The 25,081-nt window shown below is 33.8% G+C and overlaps 1 protein-coding gene and 1 non-coding gene across 2 annotated transcripts; one reads left to right on the top strand and one right to left on the bottom strand.

The window, feature by feature from the left end:
- Positions 1 to 15,575: 15,575 nt before the first annotated feature.
- LOC131176676 (proline-rich receptor-like protein kinase PERK2) lies at positions 15,576 to 16,950 on the bottom strand. The gene is made up of 2 exons (XM_058141752.1): positions 16,375 to 16,950; positions 15,576 to 15,731 (listed from the first exon to the last, which is right to left on the bottom strand). The coding sequence occupies exons 1-2, from the start codon at positions 16,948 to 16,950 to the stop codon at positions 15,576 to 15,578; spliced, it is 732 nt and encodes a 243-aa protein (XP_057997735.1).
- Positions 16,951 to 23,030: 6,080 nt separating this feature from the next.
- Positions 23,031 to 23,137, top strand: LOC131176679 (small nucleolar RNA R71). Its single transcript, XR_009146635.1, has one exon. It is a non-coding gene; the product is annotated as a small nucleolar RNA R71 (small nucleolar RNA).
- Positions 23,138 to 25,081: the final 1,944 nt, after the last annotated feature.

Here is a 25,081-nt window from a genome sequence, read left to right on the forward strand (position 1 = left end):
TCTCCAATCTCCTGGAATAAACATGAACAACGGGAGGTCGAGTAGGTCTAGAGACAGAAGGAACAGGCTGTGGGAGAGGACTAGACATTGGTTGGACAGTATATATTAAGAGATCATCCTCCTCCCCCTGACTCTCATACACAGATGATTGAGGAAAAAATGGAGTGGACTCAAAAAATGTGACATCTGCAGAAACAAGATAACGATTAAGAGTAGGAGAGAAACAACGGTACCCTTTTTGTAGCCGAGAGTACCCAAGGAAGACACATTTGAGAGACTTTGGATCCAATTTAGTAACCTGTGGATGAACATCACGCACAAAGCAGGTACAACAAAAAATACGGGGTTCAACAGGGAACAAAGATTTTGTAGGAAACAAAGCAGTATAAGGAATATCCCCATTAAGGACAGAAGACGGCATACGATTGATAAAAAAACATGCCGTAGAAACTGCATCCGCCCAAAAGTGTTTAGGAACTTTCATCTGAAAAAGAAGAGCACGAGTTACCTCAAGAAGATGCCGATTTTTTCTTTCGGCCACGCCATTTTGGGATGGGGTATCCACACAGGAAGACTGATGAAGAATGCCATTTTGTGTCATATAAGACTGAAATTGTGCTGAAAAGTATTCTTTGGCATTGTCACTTCTTAATATGCGCACAGAAATATTAAATTGAGTTTTGATTTCATTACAAAAGGCACAAAAGATAGAAAACAACTCAGAACGATTCTTCATTAAATATAACCAAGTAACACGATTGTAATCATCAACAAAAGTAAAAAAATAACGTAATCCAGTTTTAGAAGTAATGAACAAGGACCCCAAACATCAGAATGAACTAACTCAAAAGGAGATGAAGCTCGTTTATTGACTCTAGACACAGAAGGCAAACGATGATGTTTTGCAAACTGACACGACTCACATTCTAGTCGATAAAGATCAAATCGAGGACATAGTTTCTTCATGGTAGACAAAGAAGGATGACCCAATCTACAATGAGCTTCAAGAGGTGTTAAGGTACTGGAGCAAACAAGCGACCGCGGTACATGATTTTCCAGAATGTAGAGACCACCTGACTCACGTCCTCTACCAATAATCTGCTTCGTCGTAAGATCCTGAAACAAACACCGTCAGAAAAAGGAAACAGAACAATTTAAGGTACGAGTAAGTTTACTAACAGAAAGTAGATTAAAAGAGAATTTTGGTAGACACAAAACAGATGACAAAGAAATTGACGAAGTCGGGTTCGCAGTTCCACAACCCATGACACAAGAAGTAGAACCATCAGCTAAAGTAACAGTAGAGGAATTGAGATTAGACTGAAAAGCAGATAGAAGACTAGAATTACCTGTCATGTGATCTGTCGCACCAGAATCAATAACCCATTTGGATGAGGAAGACACAAGACATGTAGTGGATTTACCTGACTCGATTGCGATGATAGGGAACCGTAGGCTTTAGAGATGCTCGATCTTTGGGAAAACTGTGCAAAATCCTCTGCAGATACCAAAATAGTTTTCTCAGAGGAAGATATTGTAGAATCCTCTGCTGCCATATTTGCCATCTGTGATCGCTGATTTTTCCTTTGAAGTTGCGGACAATTATATTTTGTATGGCCAGGCTCATGGCAATAATAACAAATGACTCCTCTTGAGTCCTGATTAGAACTAGCCTCTCCATTACGCTGATTACTTCTGTTGCCTGTAATTCCTCCTCTACTTCCTCTTCTATTGCCCTGTTGTCCATTTGGATTACGGCTAATAAGAGCACTATTTGCAGGCTGTGAAGGTTGGGTACTCTGTCTGAAGGACCCGTAAACGTTTCATGCAAAGAGGAAATCTCGAATCGAGAGAATCGAGATTTAGCAGTCTCATACTCAAGGAAGGCCTGCAAGAAAACTCATAATGACCGATTGCTCGTTGGGCTCTTTGAACTTTCACATCGTGATTAAAAGGCAACAATACATTAAGTTCCTCATATACCCGCTTAAAATCCATAAAATAAGCCGTGAGAGACTTATCCTCTTTCTCAAAGACGGTAGAATGCCTTACAAACATCATAAATACGGAGATATTCCCTTTACTGAATACAAAAATCTAAGTAATCCATCAATTCCTTAACAAATTCCACGTGATTAATTAAACTAATTACCTCACCGTGAATCGAGTTCAAGCCGCAAAAACAACCGAGCATCCTCCTCACCAAGTTTGTCGTGTATCATCCGTAGGTGGATCTTTAGTAAGGTGATCATCCTTATCAATGCTACGCAAATAGACCTTAACAGTCTTACTCCACTCTAGGTAATTCGAACCATTAAGTTTGTGTTCCGTGATCTTAGTCATCACCGGAATCACATCAGAAATAACATTCTTATTGTCTGCCATTTGTTGAGACAGAGAAAACTAACCGAAACGCTAATCCAAAGTGCTTACAGCAGCAAAATAACCCAAAATCACAAATCAAGCAAATACCGAAATAGGATCTGAGAGCCAAACCTCAGGAGGGTTGAGGCGACGCTGGCGATGTTGATCGGAGTCGAAACGGCCGGTCGGCGGCTAAGGTCTCTCCTGAGCTGGGTGGTGAGAACAAATAGTCACCCTAGATAGATGACCTGCTCTGATACCATGTAGAACGAGATGATTCTCCTTAATTGTGTTCTACTAATTAGGAAGAAATCATAAATAATAAATCCTAAATAGGAATACAGAATACAGAATATACAGAGAAATAATATAGTGATTGACTTTCCATAACAAGGCTAAATTTTGTAAAATAAATAATAAAAGACCAAAAAGATTTCCAAGAGATGTTCCCACTCGTTGGAATTCAACATATGAATTACTAAACGAGTCATTTGGATATAGAGATTTATTGTGCACATTTTATTAGCAATAATGTGCCACAAGTTCAACTATATCCACAAAATTGGGATATTTGTACAAAATTTTTGGATATTTTAAAAGTTTTTAATGATGCTACATATACATTGAGTGGTGTTTATTATCCTACATCTCATTTATTTATGATTGAATGTCTTAATATGATTGGTGCATTGCAAGACCATGAAAATGATGCTAATTTAAAAGATTGCATTTCTAACATGAAAAAAAAATGGTTGAATTATTTCAAAAATATTCCTCCACTTTATCTTGTTTCTTGTGTTTTTGATCCTAGATGTAAATTAGATGGTTTAAATGATTATTTGTCTCTTTATTATTCATGTTTAAATCTTGATGATGAGATTGATTTTGATGTTCATGCAATAATTGTTGAAATTAGAAAATTAATTTTTGATTTATATAGTGAATTTTGTTCTTCTAGTCAACAATTAGTTTTTCAATCTCAGCCTTCTAGTCAAGTTCAGAATGAGCCAACCTCTAGAATAAGCATGGGTGATCGTGCCTTATTACAAAGGCAAAAAAGGCCTAGAGGATCCCTTGGTAATAATTCTGAATTTGATATTTATTTAACCACTATTTTTGAGTTTGGTGATAGTAGTGCAAGTAAAGAATTTCCAGTACTTGATTGGTGGCGTTGACATACAAATACTTTTCCCACCCTTGCACTAATTGCTAAACAAATTTTAGCAGCACCAGTCTCCACAGTTGTAGTTGAACAAGCTTTTAGTGCAGGGGATAGTATATTAGATGAGACACGATCTAATATGGTTCCTGAATCATTAGAAGCTCAAACATGTTTAGATGATTGGATTAAGGCAGCCTTAAGGCAACAAGAGATCACACATGAAGAAAATGAAGATTTATATGACATAGGAACCGATGGAACAACAACGGAATTGAGCGGTTGTGGAAGTGATTATGGTAAGGGGGTTATCTAACTCTAAATAGAAGGTGAGAGAACTACGTGGGCTTTGATTCCTCTAAACCCCAAGAGGATACGTAGGCAACTCAATTTCTACAAAATTAAGTTCAAGCCCTTCTTCCTTTTTTTTTTAAATAAAATTAATTTAATCTCTTTTCATTTCTATAATTTTTTTAAATTAACTCTACACATTTCTTATTAATTTTTATTACAAATACAAATAATATCATTTTCTTCTTTTCTTTTTTTTTTGAAATATTTATTTTACCAAATTTTTTTCTCCCATTTTTGATCAAACCATCCTAAACCATCCCCTGAACCACCCTAAACCGCCTCTTGAACTGCTTCCAACCGCCCAACTCTAAATCGCCTATTAAACCGTTTTAAACCGGGGCTCGAACCGGAATTGGCGGTTCACAAACCACCCTTCAAACCATCTCTTAGCGGTTCGATTCAGGTTTAACATTTCTCTGAACCTAAACCGGCGGTTCAAGAACCATAAATGTAACGGCCCTGATACCACAAATGTAATGGCCCGGCCCACTAGTGATATTGTCCGCTCTGGGCCGAAGCCCTCACGGTTTTAAAACGCGTCACTAGGGGTTACAAACTACCAACTTATAAACCCAGCATCTCTCCCGTGTTTTGCCGATGTGGAATTTGCCTAGGGTGTTACAATCTTACAGTCCACTTGTAATTCAAAAGAATCACTTTAATAAAGAGAAAGTGCCAGCACACTAGGGTAGTACAAATAATGAGTATTGGATAAGTTGCCAGAATTCAAAAGTGCGCAAATGTTAAAGGTGAAAATGTGTGGGATCCAACTATTGTATTCCAAAGATGAACAGCACAATGCAATGCAAGCATAAAACAAAGGAAGTTCTTATTACAATATGGAGCAACCAAGCCAGAGTTCCTACAAGCGATGGAAACAGACACCAATAAGAAGAGAAGCAAGGAAAAATCCTTCCCCTTGGATTGCATTACTATCATTGCAGATGGCAAATCTGATTATGCGGAAGAAGAACAACCACAACCTAAAAGAGTAAAGTGAACACTTGTACCAAAGTGATTGTATGTCAACCCCCAAATTCCCCTTGTTTTTGTCACTAATAAATATTACAATCATTGAATTCTTACCATGTCTTCTGTTATTTGTTCTTAGGTGGCGCTTTCAATAGCATTAGCCACACGTTGCCTCAAGTATAGAGAAGATATGAAACTATTGTAAGGCTATGTTTGGATGTGAAACATGTTGACATTTTTTTCTGCAGTACATAATTCAACATTTTGTGATTTGAACCCATGATCTTAGATTGCAAAGTATTCAATTTGCATATTCATTATATATATTCAAGTGAACGAGCTGCTCATTGAATATCAAACCACAGAAAATTTTGGCATTATATATACACATAGTGAAATTTTCAAGTCAAATGTGATTTGCTTTCTTGGTGGGTATATCAAAAACTTCTACAATTCCTTGAAATTTTGGCTGCTTTTTGTCTTTGATGATTCACTAATATGTGCATGGATACAATAGTTTAAATGAATTTTGAACAAAAATTATTGTGAAATTTTAATTTGTATTTTCATATCCAGAGATGTGTGTGTATAGGAGCTCTGCTTTCAAGTGTATCCGACACACCTGTTATGAAATTAGTATCTTCTTATCATAGCAAAGTGACAAAAAGAAACAACTTTAATATACTTCTTATCTTCTAATTGACGTTATTCACATAGAAACGCTTTTCATTACTCTCTAGGTCCTCTAGCTTCCACCATTTTATGATAAACCCTATGATTTATATGAATGCTCTGCATGATATAGTATTACCATTAGCTATGTTTGTATATTTATCAATATAATATTCACATTCATAGTCAATTTCTTGCGTGGATCATTAAATATAGGTATGTATATTTTCTATGAATTATTATTATTATTATTATTATTATTATTATTATTATTATTATTATTATTATTATTATTATCGTCATCATCATCATCCTAACTGCAACTCACTTTAGACAAATTAATGCATGTGAGATGGTTTCAATGAATTTGTATGAAAATTATGTTATAACAGGCACGCAAATTTAAGGCGCACACACAAATCGCACAATCACACAGTATAGAAAAGAGAAGAAGAATAATACAGGATTTAATGTGGTTCAATTGTAAGGTTTACGTCCACAGACAAAACAGAGAAAAAGTTCAATTATGATGAAAAGAGAGCAAGATATAATCAATTAGACCTTTCAAACCCTCCGCTACCATCATAGATTTCACTTTTTAACTCAATCAGGTCGCAACGCAAAACTTTTGGGTCGGGTCACAATTTGAATCCATGAAAAACATAACGAATTAATAACAAAGAGCAATAATAGTTAAAAGTGTTTGTGCATACGCTGATCTTGAAAGTTGAAAACTAAAATTGACTCTTGCATTAACATCACTTCCCTTTAAAATTCATTAGTCAATTAGTGTTAGGCTGTTAAGATTGGTTAATCTTCTAATTGAACGGTGCAGGAGCTCTGAATAACAAAGTTCCCTTGTAACTGAAAAGTGAAACAAAGCATTACCGTGATTTTATCAATAATATCTCAAATAGAGCACCGTAGTAATACATTGTCAATTAAAAGAATTGAGCTGCAATTTTTTGCAGTAAGAGAGTCTAAATTTTAGCTGACTTTGTTGACTAATAATTAGGATTCTTTTTGGTGGAATAGACTAATTAACAAAAGACTTGCAGAGCTGAAGTTAAGTCAATAAAAGAAGCAAAGTTGGTTTAGAAGAAGCATATGCATTAAAAGAAGTATGAATTCATCTGCATGATAAGGAAAATTCATATATATTTAACATTTCTTTTCTACCAAACAAAATAGGTCAACATACTTATCAGATGGCTTGTACTTCATCTTCTATCATTCCTCTAAGATTGATGCATGGTTGTACATGAAGTTGTATATTTAAGCATTTATGAAAAGTAATCTTCAACTCAACTCAACTCAACTAAGCCTTTATTCAAAAAATTTGGGGTCTGCTATATGGATTCTCGTTTTTCACTCTAAACGATTTTGGGTTAAATCCTCGAAAATGTATAATGCTTCTAGGTCATGTTGTACTACTTTCCTCCAGGTCAGTTTAGGACTATCCCTTCTTTTCTTTCTATCATCTAACCTAATGTACTCTACTTATCTAACTGGAGCCTCCGTATGTCTACGCTTCATATGACCAAACCATCTTAATCTCCATTCTCTTAACTTATCCTCAATTTACGAAATATATACAAGAGAGTATCCCTTGGTGTATGATGTTTGCGAATGATATAGTTCTGATAGATAAGATGCGAGAAGGAGTCAATAGAAAGCTAGAGCTTTGGAAAAGTACCTTAAAGTGAAAGGGCTTTAAGTTAAGTAGAACGAGGAGAGTACATTTTAATTAGTCCCTAATTTACTTCTCCTTTATGATGATCTTTTAACTAGAGAAATGTTCTCTAATATAGTACTAATTCATGTAATATTGTTTTAAGCCTATTCCTTTCTTGGATATTATTATTATTATTATTATTATTATTATTATTATTATTATTATTATTATTATATGGATACTATTAGTATTTTATGAATTTTTAACTTTCAAGTCAATAATAGAATTAATCCTAATTTGAAAAATTTTAAAGGAAATTACAAAAAAAAAAAAAAAATTGACCATTTAAATTGTTCAATAATTAATTAAAAATTATAAAAAAATACCAACCAAATTATATGGTAGGTATTTTATTTTAATATTTTGTTATGTAAAATAAAATTATATAAAAAAATTAACTACCATTTATTTAGTTGATAATTTATTTTTTAATAATTAAAAATATCATTCTTCATTATTTTAATTTAAAATTATATTATTTAAAAAAATTAAGGTAAAAAATTGTCTACTATTTATTTAGACGGTAATTATTGACTAAAATATATTAGTCAGTAATTACTAATAAATAGTTAATAATTCTCTTGTTTTGTACAATTTGGCCACCAATTAACTATTAAAACTTTAGTCGGCAATTTTAACAAGTAATAAATTAGTTTGTAATTTAGTTGGTAATGTATGATTTTATTTGGTTAAATGAAAAAAAAAAAAAACTTTATGTCAATTATTAATTTTAGCCAAATTTTTAATTTTATCAATTTAATTATAAATCTTTCTAATTGTTTTTAATTTTATCAAAAAAATTAATTAAAAACAGTTAATTTATTAATTGATAGAAATTATTCAAATTTTTTTATTTATTATCAATTTTAGCTTCTCTTTTTAAATTTAATAATTTATTCAATCACCTTAGTATTTTCATTAATTTCAATGAACTAAAAAAATATAATAAATAAATAATAAATCTAATATTATTAACTTAATTTTTATTTTTCTCTCCCTTTCTATTTATAGTTTTAATTTACATCTTTTTCATTATTTTATTTCAAATTAAAAAAAAAATAAAATTAAACATAAAATATAAATAAATAATGTAATCAAAATAAAATAAATGTAATTAAAATTTTTAAAATGATAGAGAAATTAATTAAAATAATATTCTCATTGATTTGAGAATAAATGTTAATTAAAATTGTTATAAAAAAAATTGGCTAACATTAATATAGGTAAATATTTGAATTACTTTTGTTAATGAAATAATCCAATTAAACTAATTGTTAAAATTGAAATTAGTATATGAAAGTTTGTGGTTAAATTGATAAAATTAAAAAGTTTAGTTAAAATTGAAAAGACAAAATTTTACATTTTTATTTATTTAAATTTTTATTATAATTAGAATTATATAATAATAACAACAAAAGCTTATATACGGGATTCATAATTGTAGCTGCATTAAGAATGTTACTTATATTATTTAAATTTATATAATGAGATAAATAACAAAAAAATTTATATTAAATTCTCTAAAAAAATAATTAGAAAAATAATGTCTTTTACTTATGAAAAGAAAAAACGTTACTTTTTGAAAAATAAAGTTTTATTTATATAAGAGTCCTTTATATAAATATTAAATTAGTATTTCTCATTAATTATATAAAATTTTTTATTTTATTTGATTGGATTAAAATAATTTTGTAATAGAATTATATTGCTTAATATAATGGAATTTAAATTTAAATAAAAAATCAAACTAGTCATCTAAATTACAAAAAATTTAAATAATAATAAATACTTATATTTTTTTAACCAATTAAAATAAAGGATAATTTGTTATTATTAAATTTAATTATGTCTTCTTGCCCATTTCACTATTTTCCGTCTTGTAGGTCAATAGTTCCTTACACATACTGGCTATCTATGTTACAATTAATTAATTTATAACTCTATTCAAGTAATTATTTAATGGTGGTGTATTTTAAAATTTTAATAGCATTGATAACACAATTTCGTATAAAGAGACCCATCGCCCACGCAGGTTCACTTTACAATACTTTAGGAATTAGCAGGAGTGTTCCAAGAAGGAACCAAGCAGGAGTGTTGCGCCTCTGGTCAAAAAGAAAAAGAAAGAAACTAATGATCATCAAATCAAAAAGCAAATTTGCCTCCTTTCATTATGGGTTTTGTGGACCATGATCTGTCTCAGTTTTTCAATGAAAGTCTTATTCTTAAATAAATAAATAAATAAACAAAAAAATAAAAAAGCAAACTGTGGGTGAGGCGGGCCTTCAAAAGTCTAGAATTCAAAAAAAAAAAAAAAAAGGAAAATTCTTGGAAGCTACAAAGGAATTACGAGGATGAAGCAGGGAATCACAAATGAAGGATAATTAAAATTCACTTTTGTAAATAAAGCAGAAATTCATAATATTTTTTGAATTTTTATGTTTATTTATTATTGTTGTTATTATTATTATTATTGTTTTGATTAAATTGAAATTTGAAATTTTATATATTATTCCTTGGTGCATGATGTTTGCGGATGATATTGTTCTGATAGATGAGACACGAGAAGGAATCAATAGGAAGCTAGAACTTTGGAGAAGTACTCTAGAGTCAAAGGGTTTTAAGTTAAGTAGAACGAAGACAGAATACATGCATTGCAAGTTCAGTGAAGGCCAAACTGGTGATAGGGAAGGAGTTAGTTTGAATGGGGTGGTACTGTCCCAAAGTAATCACTTTAAATATCTAGGCTCAGTCCTTCAAGTAGATGGGGGATGTGAGGAGGATGTTAGTCATAGGATTAAAGCCGGATGGTTGAAGTGGAGACGTGCCACGGGAGTTTTATGTGATCGTAAGATTCCTAATAAATTAAAAGGAAAATTTTACCGCATGACCATACGACCGGCTATGTTATATGGTAGTGAGTGTTGGGCCTTTGAAAGAGTCGTATGCATCTAAGATAATAGTTGCAGAGATGAGAATGTTAAGGTGGATGAGTGGCCATACTAGACTAGATAAAGTCCGTAATGAGAGTATCAGAGAAAAGGTAGGAGTGGTGCCAATTGAAGATAAGTTGAGAGAAGGGAGATTGAGGTGGTTTGGTCATGTGAAGCGTAGACATACGGAGGCTCCAGTTAGACAAGTAGAGCACATTAGGTTAGAGGATAAAAAGAAAAAAAAGGGTAGACCTAAATTAACTTGGAGGAGAGTAGTACAACATGACTTAGAAGCATTACACATTTCTGAGGATTTAACCCAAAATCGTTCAGAGTGGAAAAAGCGAATCCATATAGCCGACCCCAAATTTTTGGGATAAAGGCTTAGTTGAGTTGAGTTGTATTCTTATGCTAAGAAATGAATCAAGAGAGAAATAAGAGGCAAATTTGCGGGTCAAGTGGACATTCTACTATTTCTTTCCGAGTCATTTTATTTATAAAACTAACGAAGATCTCATTTCTTAACATTTTTTCAATAAATTATCATTTTATTTATTTTTATATGCAACTAATAAATTACAATGCCATCCTCCCTCAAATAAATAAAAAAATTATTAATTTTTTAATTAATTTCCATTGAAATTTAAATTAAAGAACTTATAATCTTAAAATAATAATTTTAATACCACTTTCATTGATTATATTTTAAAATTTTAATCGTGTTGATAACACAATCTCATATAAGGATCCATCACCCACATTGATTCACTTTACAGTCCAACTAAAAAACTCCAAAAAGGAACCAATGAATTAGAGTAGGAGTGTAGGTCTTTTTCTAAGATTCTAAGAAAAAATTAAGAAATTAGAGCGAAGTGAATTAAGAAATTAGAGTAAGAATGTGAATATTTTTGTAAGACTGTAAAAGAATGAAGAAGCTAGAAGAGAGTATAACAAGACTCCAAAAAGAAATCTGTTAGAATTATGATTCAAAATCCTAGTGGGATTTGGAGAGACTTTTTCCTAATTTAAGTGGGAGAAATATTCCTCAATAGGATAGAGGAATATTTCCTATATAGAGTAGAACTCTTATTTTTAGTGTTATTCCTAAATTGAGTGAGACTCCTGATGTGACTAATCCGCAAGTATACGGGTCGTCTCAAGTAATAAAGTGATGAATCAAGTATCGTTCCCACGAGGATTTGCTGTTTAAGTACCAAACTATGAATGAAGCGATTATTTGGGCTAATGATTAATGAATAAATGGTAAATGTAAATGAGCAAGGTAAATTGATTAATCTAATTGGAATGGGTAAAAGGGCAACAAATAAATTCTAGATCTAGTTTGCAATTAAACTAAATTAACAATGGGTAATTCAAATCAAAGTCTAATTATGCTAAAAGTGATTCCAGAGTTAGGGATTTATGCATAAATTAATTGGGATTTGTCTTGGGCATTCCAATTTTTAGGGAAAAAATAGAGTTTGAAGGAAATTGATTCTAAATTCCTTTGATATCTTTTTCAAGCAAACCAAAGAGTGTTTTAAAATAACCAAACCTACTTTCGTATGTTATTTGATTACTTTAAAACCCATTAAGTTTTGTAACCAATAATTAATTCCTCTTAAAATCCTAGTTTATTTCTAAATCTAGGTTATTTTAAGTTCCAATCCTTGATTATCTATCAATGACTTTCACCTTTCGGTCCTTCAATCAAAGATTAATACAATACCCAATGGGTACCAACATTAGGCAAGTAAATCAAGCACACAAGGAAAGAATCAAAACTCATATTTATGTAAAATAAGGAAATACCCAGTCCAAATCCACAAATTAATCTAAAACATATTTCTCAACTCTGAAATCTAAAGAGTTTACTCACTCATGATGGTATTTACAAGAAATATTGATGGAAGAGTAAAGAAAAACATGATAAGAGGACTGAAATAGAAAAACCCAGGTGGAGGAACCCAAAACTCTGGTTTTTGGAGCTCCAAAACTGATGCAGCAGCTCCTCCTCCAAGAGAAATGGCGTCTCCTCCTTTCTCTCTATTCTATTTTCTTTCCTTTTTGTCTTTTCTCCCTTTCCTCTTGTGGCAAAAATAAGGAAATGATGAATTTATATCGTCCCAAAAGGTTGCCTTAAAAGTAAATAAGAGCCAAGGAGTGGGCAGGAAATGAGGTGTAAAATTATCCAAGTCAGCAGCATCTTTCACGTTAGGCGATGCGCTTAGGGTTCGGCTTAACCCTAAGCGACTTTTAGCAAATTTAAACTTCGCATGTATGCATTAAGGTTAAGCAGATCTTCAGCAAATCTCAGCAGACTTAGAGTAAAATGGACTTTTCTGCTCATGCTTGACTTGTGCTGCACCTTAAGTACTGCCGCTTTAGCCTAAGCATGATCTTAAGCAAAGTCTCAAGCAAATTTCGGCTGGTTTGCTCTTTCAAGGCTTGATTTCTTCAACTTTCCTCCATGCTTAAAGAACTCCAAATCTCTTCAAATCACTTCCTATTGCACTCATTGATCTTCGATTTGCCACAAAATCCTATCAAAAACAACAAAATTACAAAAATCAAATATAAAGTATCTAAAATTAACAAATAAGATAAAATAAAGCTAAAAATATAAAATATACTAAAATATAAGGACAAAATGGATGCAAAACTACCCTAAAATGCCTATATGAAATGAGTGTAACAAATTCCCCCAAACTCAAACCTTTGCTTGTCCTCAAGCAAATTAAAACAATTAATGCAATTTGGGGTACCTTACCTTAAATTTATGAAAATTACTTATCCAAACTCTCAAGCTTACTTTTAGCTACCAACAAACCATATACCCACTTTCAAGATGCAAAGAATTCAATCCTTACCAAAGTTATCACCGCTTAGCCTTGGGTCAATTACCCATATCATCAAGCCCAAACCAATCAATCACAAAGAATAATCATGCCTAAATAGACTATAGGGTAATCCATAAACTAAAGTGTCTCAAATAATGATGGAAGTAAATGAATGGATTAATGATATCCCAATCCCATAGGCAATTCTCCTATTCCAATCTCCACTAATGTAGCAAAACACCATCAAAAGATCAAAAGGACTTTCAAGGGTTGTAATGGAGCCAAGAGGTGATAATGTGGTTAACAAGAGAAGGATAAATGTAATAAAATATGAGAATAATCAAATTATTAAAAGATCAAGACACACAAAATATATATATATATATATATATATATATATATATATATATATATATATATATATATATATATATATATATTTTGAATCAAATGGGAGAAGGAACTTTACAACTATTCACCAATGCTAGCATATAATTTTGAAGCTTTTAAAAAGACTACATAAATAACATTGACTTTGAATTATAATTGTCCCTTTTCAATTCACCCCCAAACTCATTTCTTTGTGTACTTGGGTGGTGAATTACTTTATATACCATAATTGAATTTGCTAGCCTTTTTATTTTAGTCACTTCTCCCAACTAATTATTGTTATATATATTTTTTCTTTTTTTTTTTTATGTGTATCTATCACTCAAAGAATTATTCTCATGGAGGGTAGGTAAGTGTTTGGGTTTATGGCTAGGTAGTAATGTGGGTTCCAAAGGAATAAGAGGGATAAATGTAGGCTCAAATTGGTTTCAAAGGGAAATTTTTAAGTGAGGTTGGCTAAGGCTAAAATAATGGTTTAAAATTCAAAGAATGCCTAGATCATTTCTTTTTCAAGTGCATGCTATGATTTCGCCTTGAAAGGTTTAGAAAGATTGTTCTAGGATTGGTGAGACATCAATTAGCTACTTCTCACCTTAAAGTTTTCTCTAGGCACTCAAAGTCAATGCAATTGATTGGGTGGCCCTTGGCTAAGAAGATATAAACTAAAGCAAGAATCTAATAACTTTGCACCTATCTAGAACTTTCAATCCATCAAACCCTTCTAAAAGTAAGCTTAATTGCTCTTCAAAGCAACTCTCAATCCTTTAAGGATAAGATAAAAATTTATTTTTATGATATGCATGATCCTAAAATGAATGCATAAATCGAATTAAAACTAAGTGTAATCTATATGAAAACTATATGCAAATGTATGTGTATGAGTATAGACATGTGTGTGGTTTATGTATAAGTGTATGAATTATCTATATATGAATGAATGAAATGCAATAAATGAATGAATCAAAATTTCAAAAATTTCAAAAATTTTGCAAAAATTTTGCCCTCACCCCCAAACTCAAATGAAACATTGTCCTCAATGTTTAAAATGAATGCAAAGATGGGCAAAATTGTGTGAATTACTCAATTAATGAAATTTATACAATTGGGGATTAAATCAATATAAGCTCAAGAATTCCAAAATTAGCTCAAAATGATATTAACAATGAAGCTTTAGAGAGAAAAATGTGAAAAAGTATCCCAAATGTATGAATTTACACTGCTTAAGATGTTGCTTAACCTGTTGCGTAGGGTAAAGCGAAAGCATAAGCATTGGCAACATACCATAAGCATAAATGGTAAAAGGGTAAGCTGTTACCTCCAAATGATGTGAAACAGATGCGGCTCAAAAAAAATTGTGCAACTCATCAATGTCAACAAAATTAGCATTGAAGAAAAGATAAAGTGCAAAAATAATTTGCAAGAAGATGAAAAAGTGTAAAGAAATAAGATCTAACAGTTAAATAAAGGATTAAACCAAAAAGCATTCATAGAATAACTATGTCCATAGCAGAAGATAAAATAAAATAAAGTAAACTAAAGGAAAGAAGTGCAAGTATAATCACAAAAACTAATTACTAAAGTATTACAACTATTACTAAAGTTTGAAAATTAAAATAAACAGATTACAAAATAAACCTAACACAGAAACTGAATTGAAAAACTAGTACTGTTACTGCTACTGCAACTGCACTAAAACTAATACTAAATTGCTGCTACTGTTCAAGCTTTGCTGTCAAGGCTTTGTTCTTTGCATCGAGTGCCTTTAGTTCTGCATGGGTTCATTGTGATCCAAGCTTGAGCGATTTCAAATTTTCTGTGAGGTCTTTCATTTCTTGAAACATGTCTTGGCCCCAATGATATAAATTGTTATAAGATTGGGCCAATTTGTTATAGAGCTTCAACATTTGAAGTTGATGTTGCTTCTGTTTCTTTTTAAGAGATAAAAATCTCTTTTTAAGTTTCTTTTCTAGCTTCTTCTTTTGGTTGACCTGCTGCTGACCCATGGTATCAATTTTGACTTCTAAGCTCTTCAAGGTAGCAAGGATTTCAGTGGTGTCAGGTGAGGGAACAGATGGTTGGACAGTGAAACTTGCTATTTTGGATTCCAAGGATCTTAAGAGGGACAAAATGTCTGCTGAAAACTGCAGGGCAGTGGTTGGTTAGGGTTCTGCTGGTGCAAAGGTAGTGGGGTCTGCAGTACCACTAGCTTCAGGATGCTGCTGTAATAAAGCATAGGTATGGCCTACTTTCTCACAAACATCCATGTGCAGCAACATTGTGCTGTCTATATATGATTCACGTAAACCGGCAAAGAACTTATATAGACTAGCATCAAAGCTAAATGAGTTTGCTATAGCAGTTATATATCCTCCAAAAACTATACTACCTTTGGTATGCTTTGTGACAATTTGGTGCCAATGAGTAGCTATGAAATGGGCTATGCTTACTTGCTTTCTCTCCTTCATGCACCACAAGAAAAATAAGTCTCCAGCACCCATAATACTATTACTGTGCCCCCTTCCTAAAATAGTGTAAGAAATGAACCTGTGGAGGTATTTCAACACATGATCAACTATCCTAGAGGCTTTTGTAGTCCTCTGTCTATAATAACCCCCAAAAGGTGCAATATCTTTCCAAAATTGAACAGGGTCCTAAATAGTTTGCTGCCACTCAATATTTTTATACCCCGAATCCTGAAAACCAAAAATTGCATTCATGGCATCCATGTCTAACTCCCTATCAATGCCAGCACATCAAAAATATATCACATCCTTATGCTCAGGTACTGTTGGTTTGAAATTCAGCCTTAAGGAACTCAAAAAATTCCAGGGTCAAATCCTTGTACACTGGTTCCCTAATTCTAGCAAATTTAGTCCAGCTGATAGCATCTAAATAGGCAAATACAGAGTCATAAATGCCTAGCTCTTTTAAAATCTGCTCATCCATATATTTGTTTACCAAAATAGGTTTAGAAGCTAATCTCTCATAAGCATTTTTCATATCCATATCCTTCAAAGCCCAAGGTAATGGAGAGAGTACCTCCTCTATATTATCGGCAGATGACGCAGGTGCTGCTGGAGAGTTTAAGGGTGACTGAGATACAGGTGTTTGGACCGCTGGTGCTGGAATTTGCGAGGAGGACCTAGTCCTTTTGCTGACTGGTTCAGAGGAAGGTTGAGGTGGAGAGTTTAGGTCGAAAGGAACAGAGGGTACTCTTTTTCGTTTTCCGACAGGGGTTTTCTTGTGTCTACCTGTAGCCTTTTTAGTTTTACCTTTAGACTTCGTTTGAGTAGGCTCAGGTTCAGGCATTGGTTTTGGGGAATGAGTGTCGAAAACGGGTGTCTCATTTTGCGGCTCAATTTGTGGCGAAAGGGGGGTCGGCGAAATGAGAGGTGGTGTTTGGCTTGGGGGTAGTGGCAATGATTGAGGTGGTGGCGATTGAGGTAATGACGGTGTTTGCGGTGGTGGTGACTGAGGGAGCGGTGGACTGGGACTGGGGTTAGGGTTTGTGGGTAGAGATGATGGAATGTCCATTTTCGATTTGACAGAGTACCGAAATCTTCTGGGTTTGGGTTTGTGGGTGGACCACATTTTAGTTCTCACCATTTAATGAAAAGAAAGAAACTTTTCAGCTTCCCGTAAAAATTGCCAGAAAAAATGGTGCGGGAAGGGAGTCGGCAGAATGAAAGTCGTGGCTTATCTGGAGTGTGGGTGAGGGTTTTATAAAAATGGAGGAAGTTTTGGGCTTTTTAAAATATGGGGCAGACATCTGGTAATTTGGGCCATGCTTGGGGTTAAGCATAAGGTTCAACAGAATTTGCTTAGGACTCTGCTTGACAAGCAACATCATCAGCAAGTTTCGACAGGTTTTGGGAAAAATTATGATTTTACTTACCAAAAATAGTCCAAAAGCTATGGAATGCTATCATGACCCTCAGCAATTATCAAATACACAAAAATACCATAAAATTAAAGAATTTTAGCTCATCATCTCTCATAAACTCATCAAACATATATATGTTCATTTAGCTTTTTGCAATCTTTGTTCATTTTAAGCACCCATTGTGACTACCTTTTTGCACACTTAATGAAATGGTCTCCTTTCTAAACTTATACCAAAAGCACATTTTCAGCAGCATTTGAGACAAGTTCCAAACATTCAAAAATTGCAGAAAAGACATAAGAATTGACTTCTTAAGCAGCATGAACAGTAACAAAAATCTACAGACTACAAAAACTAGCAGCAATTCAAACAAAAACATGTAAATTCCTAATAGACTACAAAAACTATATATACACTAAAAGGTAAAACTTAACAAACACTATTTTTGCACCTCAATAAAGCTCACATCAGTCCTAAATATCAAAATTGATCCTCATTCAAGTTGCATTTCACAAAATTTACACAAGACACAAAATCAAACATGTGCTATCAAGTAGATTGCAATATCAGCAATTTAGCACAAGTTTAAAGGTGTTACTGTTCACAGGTACTGGATAAAGTGCAGAATTTTGCTTATATTTGCTCCCTTTCAATTCTTTGTTTTTGCTACAAGTGTCAATTTGCCCAATCTTCATGAATGACCTACAAAAGATAAACAAATGTCACTTTTGAGTTTAATGAGGGTAAAATCAAAAATAAAATGAAATGGAAAATTAATAAACTATAAAAGGATACACTTGGGTTGCTTCCCAAGAAGCTCTTGTTTAAGGTCTTAAGCTTGACCTTGCACTCCAAATCACCTAAATATCCCTGATTGGAGAACCAAGCCATGAAACTTCTACAACCTTTTGTGTGGGTTCTCCAACAATATAGTGCTTTAATCTCTGCCCATTAACTTTGAAAGTCCTTGAGGTTTCATTACCTATCTCAACAGCTCCATAGGGGTATACCTTCATAACAGTGCAGGGCCCTGACCATCTTGACTTTAATTTTCCGGGAAATAACCTTAACCTAGAGTTATATAGGAGAACAACATCCCCTTCCTGAAATTCTTTCCTCCTAATATGCTTATCATGCCATCTCTTAGTTCTTTCCTTGTAAAGCTTGGCATTTTCATAAGCATCCAATCTAAGTTCCTCAAGTTCATTTAGTTGCAGCATTCTTTTTTCTCCTGTAGTTTTTAACTCAAAATTGAGTGTCCTTATGGCCCAATATGCTCTATGCTCCAACTCCAAAGGTAGATGACAAGCTTTCCCATAAACCAATCTAAATGGGGTGGTGCCAATAGGAGTTTTAAAAGCTGTTCTATAGGCCCAAAGAGCATCATCTAACTTTAGTGACCAATCTTTCCTTGAACTATTCACTGTTTTCTCAAGAATTCTTTTCAACTCTCTAGTTGAGATCTCCACTTGACCACTAGTTTGTGGATGGTAGGGTGTTGCAACCTTATGCTTTACTCCATATTTTTGTAATAATCTTTCAAATTGATGGTTGCAAAAATGAGAACCTCCATCACTTATAATGGCACGTGGAGTTCCAAATCTTGTGAAAATGAACTTTTTAAGGAATTTAATCACAACTCTAACATCATTAGTTGGAGATGGTATAGCTTCAACCCATTTGCTCACATAATTTACTCCAACTAAAATGTATTTGTGTCCCAAGGACGATGGAAAAGGTCCCATGAAATCAATGCCCCACACATCAAATAGTTCCACTTCCAATATATTTTGGAGGGTCATTTCATCTCTCTTCGAGATATTACCCATTCTTTGACACCTATCACATGCATTTACAAACTTCCTCACATCCTTAAACATGTGTGGCCAAAAGAACCCTGCTTGAAGAATTTTTTCTACAGTCTTTGTCACACTCATATGACCCCCATAAAGTGAAGAATGGCAATCTTTAATAACATTCCCTATCTCTTCATCAGCTAAACATCTTCTAATCAACCCATCTCCACATCTCTTGAACAAAAATGGCTCTTTCCAATCATAATCCTTCACATAAAAAAGAAATTTCTTCTTCTGCTGCCATGTTAGGTCAGGTGGAAGGATTCCACACACTAGATAGTTCACAAAATCTGCATACCAAGGGGTTTTTGCATTCATGATTACTAACAGTTGTTCATCAGGAAAATAATCATCTATTGGGGGTTCTTTTCCCAAATTATCTCCTTGTTCTTGCCTCAATCTAGATAGATGATCTGCTACCACATTTTCTACTCCTTTCTTGTCTTTAATTTCCAAGTCAAACTCTTAAAGGAGTAGCACCCACCTTATCAATCTAGGTTTAGCATCTTTTTTCCGAAGGAGATACTTGATAGCTGCACGATCCGTGTACACTATTACCTTTGACCCCACAAGATAGGACTTGAATTTGTCTACTGCAAATACCACTGCCAAAAACTCTTTCTCTGTAGTAGAGTAATTTATTTGAGCATCATCTAAGGTTCTACTTGCATAGTATATTGCATACACCTTCTTATCTCTCCTTTGTCCCAAAACAGCCCCAATGGCATAATCACTAGCATCGCACATTAACTCAAAAGGTAATGACCAATCGGGTGGCTACATAATAGGAGCAGATATCAAAGCTTCCTTTATCCTGCAAAAAGCATTCATACAATTAGTATCAAAATGAAATTCCACATCTTTACTCAATAAATTGGTAAGAGGCTTAGAAATCTTAGAGAAATCCTTGATGAATCTCCTGTAAAATCCAGCATGCCCCAAGAAACTCCTCACTCCCTTCACGGATGTTGGGGGTGGCATTTTCTCAATAATTTCTACCTTTGCTTTATCCACCTCAATACCCCTGTTTGACACAAGATGTCCTAAAACAATTCCTTCTTGTATCATAAAATGGCACTTTTCCCAATTCAAAACTAAATTGAACTCTTCATATCTCTGCAAAACCTTAGATAAGTTAGATAAGCATTCATCAAAAGATTTACCATATGCAGAAAAATTATCCATGAACACTTCCATAATACCCTCAATCATGTCAGAAAATATGGACATCATGCATCTTTGAAATGTAGCAGGGGCATTACATAGTCCAAATGGCATCCTTCGATATGCAAAGGTACCATAAGGACATGTGAAGGTAGTTTTATCCTTATCATCTGGGTGAATAGGGATCTGAAAGAACCTTGAATAGCCATCCAAATAGCAAAAATAAGAATGATGAGCTAGTCTCTCAAGCATTTGATCTATAAATGGTAATGGAAAATGGTCCTTTCTAGTTGCATTATTCAATTTTCTATAGTCTATACACATTCTCTATCCAGTTACAGTCCTTGTAGGTATTAGTTCATCATTTTCATTTTTCACTACTGTGATGCCCCCTTTTTTGGGTACAACATGAACTGGACTTACCCAATTGCTGTCAGAAACAGGGTAAATGATACCTGCATCAAGCAATTTCAAGATTTCCTTTTTCACAACCTCTTTCATATTTGGATTCAATCTCCTCTGTGACTCTCGAGAGGCTTTATGATTATTTTCCAACAAAATTCTATGCATGCACACAGAAGGATGTATTCCTTTAATATCATCAATGGTATAACCAATTATCCTTTTATGCTTTCTAAGAACTCTTAATAATTTTTCAACCTCACCATCAGTCAATTTACCACTAACAATTACAGGATATGTAGAATTTTGACCTAGAAAAGCATACCTGAGATTCGTTGGAAGAGGTTTCAACTCTACCTTAGGTGCTTCACCTTTTTCAAGCTTTGATGATGAAGTTGTATCTTGCTTCAAGTCCCCAATCTTTTCAATATCAGCCATAGGCAAAGGTGGATTTCCTTCCAAAATTGTAGCATATTCTGCAGCTTCTTCAATCTCATCCCCTTTTTTGATGTTATGAACCAAACAAGCTTCTAAGGGATCTTTAGGATGTTGCTTTTTAAGCACTTCTCTGACCTCTTCATCTATCACATCAATTCTCAAGCATGAATTTGAATCATCTTTCTTTTTCATTGCTTGAAACAAATTAAATTCAACATTCTCTTCCCCAACTTCTAATGTAAGCCTCCCATTTTTTACATCAATCACAGCTCCAACAGTAGCAAGGAAAGGTCTACCAAGAATAATAGGAATGTGTACATCCTCCTCCATCTCCAATACCACAAAATCCACTGGTATGAAAAATTTTCCAACTTTCAGAGGAACATTCTCAATTACCCCAATTGGAAATTTAATAGACCTATCTGCTAACTGTAGTGAGATGGTAGTAGGCTTCATTTCTCCAATCTTCACTTTCTCATAGATAGACAATGGCATTAGACTAACACTGGCTCTAAGATCACATAAAGCCTTATCGATACTGATATCCCCAATGTGACATGGTATGGAAAAACTTCCAGGATCTTTCAGTTTGGGTGGAAGCTTATTTTGCAAAATAGCACTGCTTTCTTCCGTGAGAGCTACAGTCTCAAATTCCTCCAATTTCTTCTTGTTAGATAAAATCTCCTTCAAAAATTTAGCATATGAAGGCATTTGTGCTAAGGCATCAGTGAAAGGAATAGTCACATGCAAAGACTTCAATACCTCCAAGAACTTCCCAAATTGTTTATCCAATTTCGCTTTCTGGAACCTTTGTGGGAATGGTAAAGGTGGCATGTAGGCTTTAGGTGCAACATATTTAGGTTCTTCCTCTTTGCTCTCCCTCTCCTTACTTCCTTTTTCTTCCACTGAATTTTCTTTCTCAGCTCCAATTCTAACTTCAGCTTCAGTTTGTTCATCTCCTTCTCTGTTTTTCTCTTCTTCAATTTTCTCTTCAATCTTTTTATCTCCATTCTCCAATATTTTTCCACTCCTCAATGTAATAGCCTTGCAATGCTCCCTTGAATTTTCTGGCTGGCTAGGGAGCTTCCCAAATGCTTTGTTACTTAAAGAGCTAGCTTGTTGGGCTATTTGATTCTCTAACATCTTGTTGTGTGTTGCCATTTAATCCACTTTAGATGCTAATTGAGAAATCATTTCTTATTGACTTTGATGGCTCACAAGTAGAGTTTCAATTATGGCTTCTAATCTAGCTGTCTTGTCTGGTTGTGCTTGTTGTGGTAGAGGTGGAGTAGGTGCATTTTGAGGTTTAGAAATTCCAGGAGGAGGACCTCTATTCTGCTGAAAATTCTGATGTTGTTGATATCCAGAAGGTTGCTAAAAATTCTGATTTTGCCCTTGTCTACCTCCCCAAGAGAAATTGGGGTGGTTTCTCCATGCTGGATCATAAGTTGCAGAAAATGGATTACCACCTGGTCTTTGATTGTAGTTCCCCACATAATCCACTTGCTCACTTGAAAAATCTTGATTAAGTGCAGAAAAATCTGCTGCACAATTGATATTTGCAGCTCCAACTTCTACTGAATTACTAAAACCTCCAGCTGAAGAATCTACTTTCATGCTTAGCTTGTCCATCTTCCTTGTCAAAGCATCAAACTTAGCATTAATCATATTCATGGCATCAAGCTCGAACATACCAGCTGATTTCTTGATCTCATTCCTCTCACAACTCCATTGGTAGTTGTTATAAGCAATTTTATCAAGAGCAGAAAAAGCTTCATTCCATAAGATCACCTCCAGAAGATGCATCAATTGTACTTCTAATAGCTGGTGAAACTCCATTGTAAAAGTGTTGAACAAGCATCCACTTAGGAATCCCATGATGTGGACATCTCCTTTGCAAATCCTTGTACCTCTCCCATGCTTCATACAAGCTCTCATCATCTCTAGGTTTGAAAGAAGTCAGCTCATTTCTTAGCTTAGCTGTCTTGCTTGGTGGAAAATATTGAGCTAAAAATGCTTGAGAAAGTTCATCCCATGTTGTGATAGAACCCAGTGGCAAAGAATGTAACCACTCTCTAGCTCGGTCCTTCAGAGAAAAAGGAAATAATCTGAGTCGAATTGCATCATCAGAAACTCCATTTATCTTCAAAATATCACTGATCTCAAGAAAGTGTGCTAGATGCACATGTGGACTTTCACTTGGATTTCCTCCAAATTGTGATTGTTGTACCATCTGACAAAGTGTAAGCTTCAGTTCAAAATTATTAGCTTCTACTCTTGGTCTTGTGATACTTGGCATGAAATCTCCAATGTTAGGATAGGCATGATCCTTCACAGAGCGGTTGTTATTGTTATTGGCCATTTCTTCTTGTAATTGCTCTTGCTCTTGTGCTCTTTCTTGTTGTTGTTGAGCTTTAATTTCAGCTTTTCTCCCTTAGATTCTGCTCTTAAAGCTTTTGCTGTCTTTTCTATTTCTGGGTCAAAGAATAAATTGATTTCTTCACTTTTTGTCCTTCTCATAAAATAAAGCACCTGAAAAACAAAATAAATAAATTCTCAAAGTAAAATGGTAAAAAGAAAATAAAATAAAATGCCCAAATTAACCAAACAAACAATTGTTCAATATCAAACAAAAATCAAATCCTCGGCAATGGCGCCAAAAACTTGATGTGACTAATCCGCAAGTATACGGGTCGTCTCAAGTAATAAAGTGATGAATCAAGTATCGTTCCCACGAGGATTTGCTGTTTAAGTACCAAACTATGAATGAAGCGATTATTTGAGCTAATGATTAATGAATAAATGGTAAATATAAATGAGCAAGGTAAATTGATTAATCTAATTGGAATGGGTAAAAGGGCAACAAATAAATTCTAGATATAGTTTGCAATTAAATTAAATTAACAATGGGTAATTCAAATCAAAGTCTAATTATGCTAAAAGTTATTCCAGAGTTGGGGGTTTATGCATAAATTAATTGAGATTTGTCTTGGGCATTCCAATTTTTAGGGAAAAATAGAGTTTGAAGGAAATTGATTCTAAATTCCTTTGATATCTTTTTCAAGCAAACCAAAGTGTGTTCTAAAATAACCAAACCTACTTTCGTATGTTATTTGATTACTTTAAAACCTATTAAGTTTTGTAACCAATAATTAATTTCTCTTAAAATCCTAGTTTATTTCTAAATCTAGGTGATTTTAAGTTCCAATCCTTGATTATCTATCAATGACTTTCACCTTTCGGCCCTTCAATCATAGATTAACACAATACCCAATGGGTACCAACATTAGGCAAGTAAATCAAGTACACAAGGAAGGAATCAAAACTCATATTTATGTAAAATAAGGAAATACCCAATCCAAATCCACAAATTAATCTAAAACATATTTCCCAACTCTGAAATCTAAAGAGATTACTCACTCATGATAGTATTTACAAGAAAGATTGATGGAAAAGTAAAGAAAAACATGATAAGAGGACTAAAATAGAAAAACCCAGGTAGAAGAACCAAAATCTCTGATTTCTGGAGCTCCAAAACTGGTGCAGCAGCTCCTCCCCAAGAGAAAAATGGCGTCTCCTCTCTCTCTCTATTAAATTTTCTTTCCTTTTGTCTTTTCTCCCTTTTTCTCTTGTGGCAAAAATAAGGAAATGATGAATTTATATGATCCCAAAAAGTTTCCCTAAAAGTAAATAAGAGCCAAGGAGTGGATAGGAAATGAGGTGTAAAATTATCCAAGTCAGCAGCATCTTTCACGTCTGGGCAGTCTGCTTAGGGTTCGGCTTAACCCTAAGCAGCTTCTTAGCAAATTTCAGCTTCTGGTCGCACTGTCTGCTTAAGGTTAAGCAGACCTTCAGCAAATCTTGGTAGACTTAGAGTAAAATGGACTTTTTTGCTCATGCTTGACTTGTGCTGCACCTTAAG

The sequence above is a fragment of the Hevea brasiliensis genome, unplaced genomic scaffold (assembly GCF_030052815.1).
Source record: "Hevea brasiliensis isolate MT/VB/25A 57/8 unplaced genomic scaffold, ASM3005281v1 Scaf22, whole genome shotgun sequence".
NCBI classification, from domain to species: domain Eukaryota; kingdom Viridiplantae; phylum Streptophyta; class Magnoliopsida; order Malpighiales; family Euphorbiaceae; genus Hevea; species Hevea brasiliensis.

Excerpts from the sequence above, each read along its gene's own strand:
- LOC131176676 (XM_058141752.1), bottom strand. The coding sequence starts at position 16,950 with ATGGACATTCCATCATCTCTACCCACAAACCCTAACCCCAGTCCCAGT. Across the intron at positions 15,732-16,374 it reads TAGCTTCTAAACCTATTTTG|TTCTTTGCCGGTTTACGTGA; the intron begins GTAAACAAATAT and ends AGTCTATATAAG.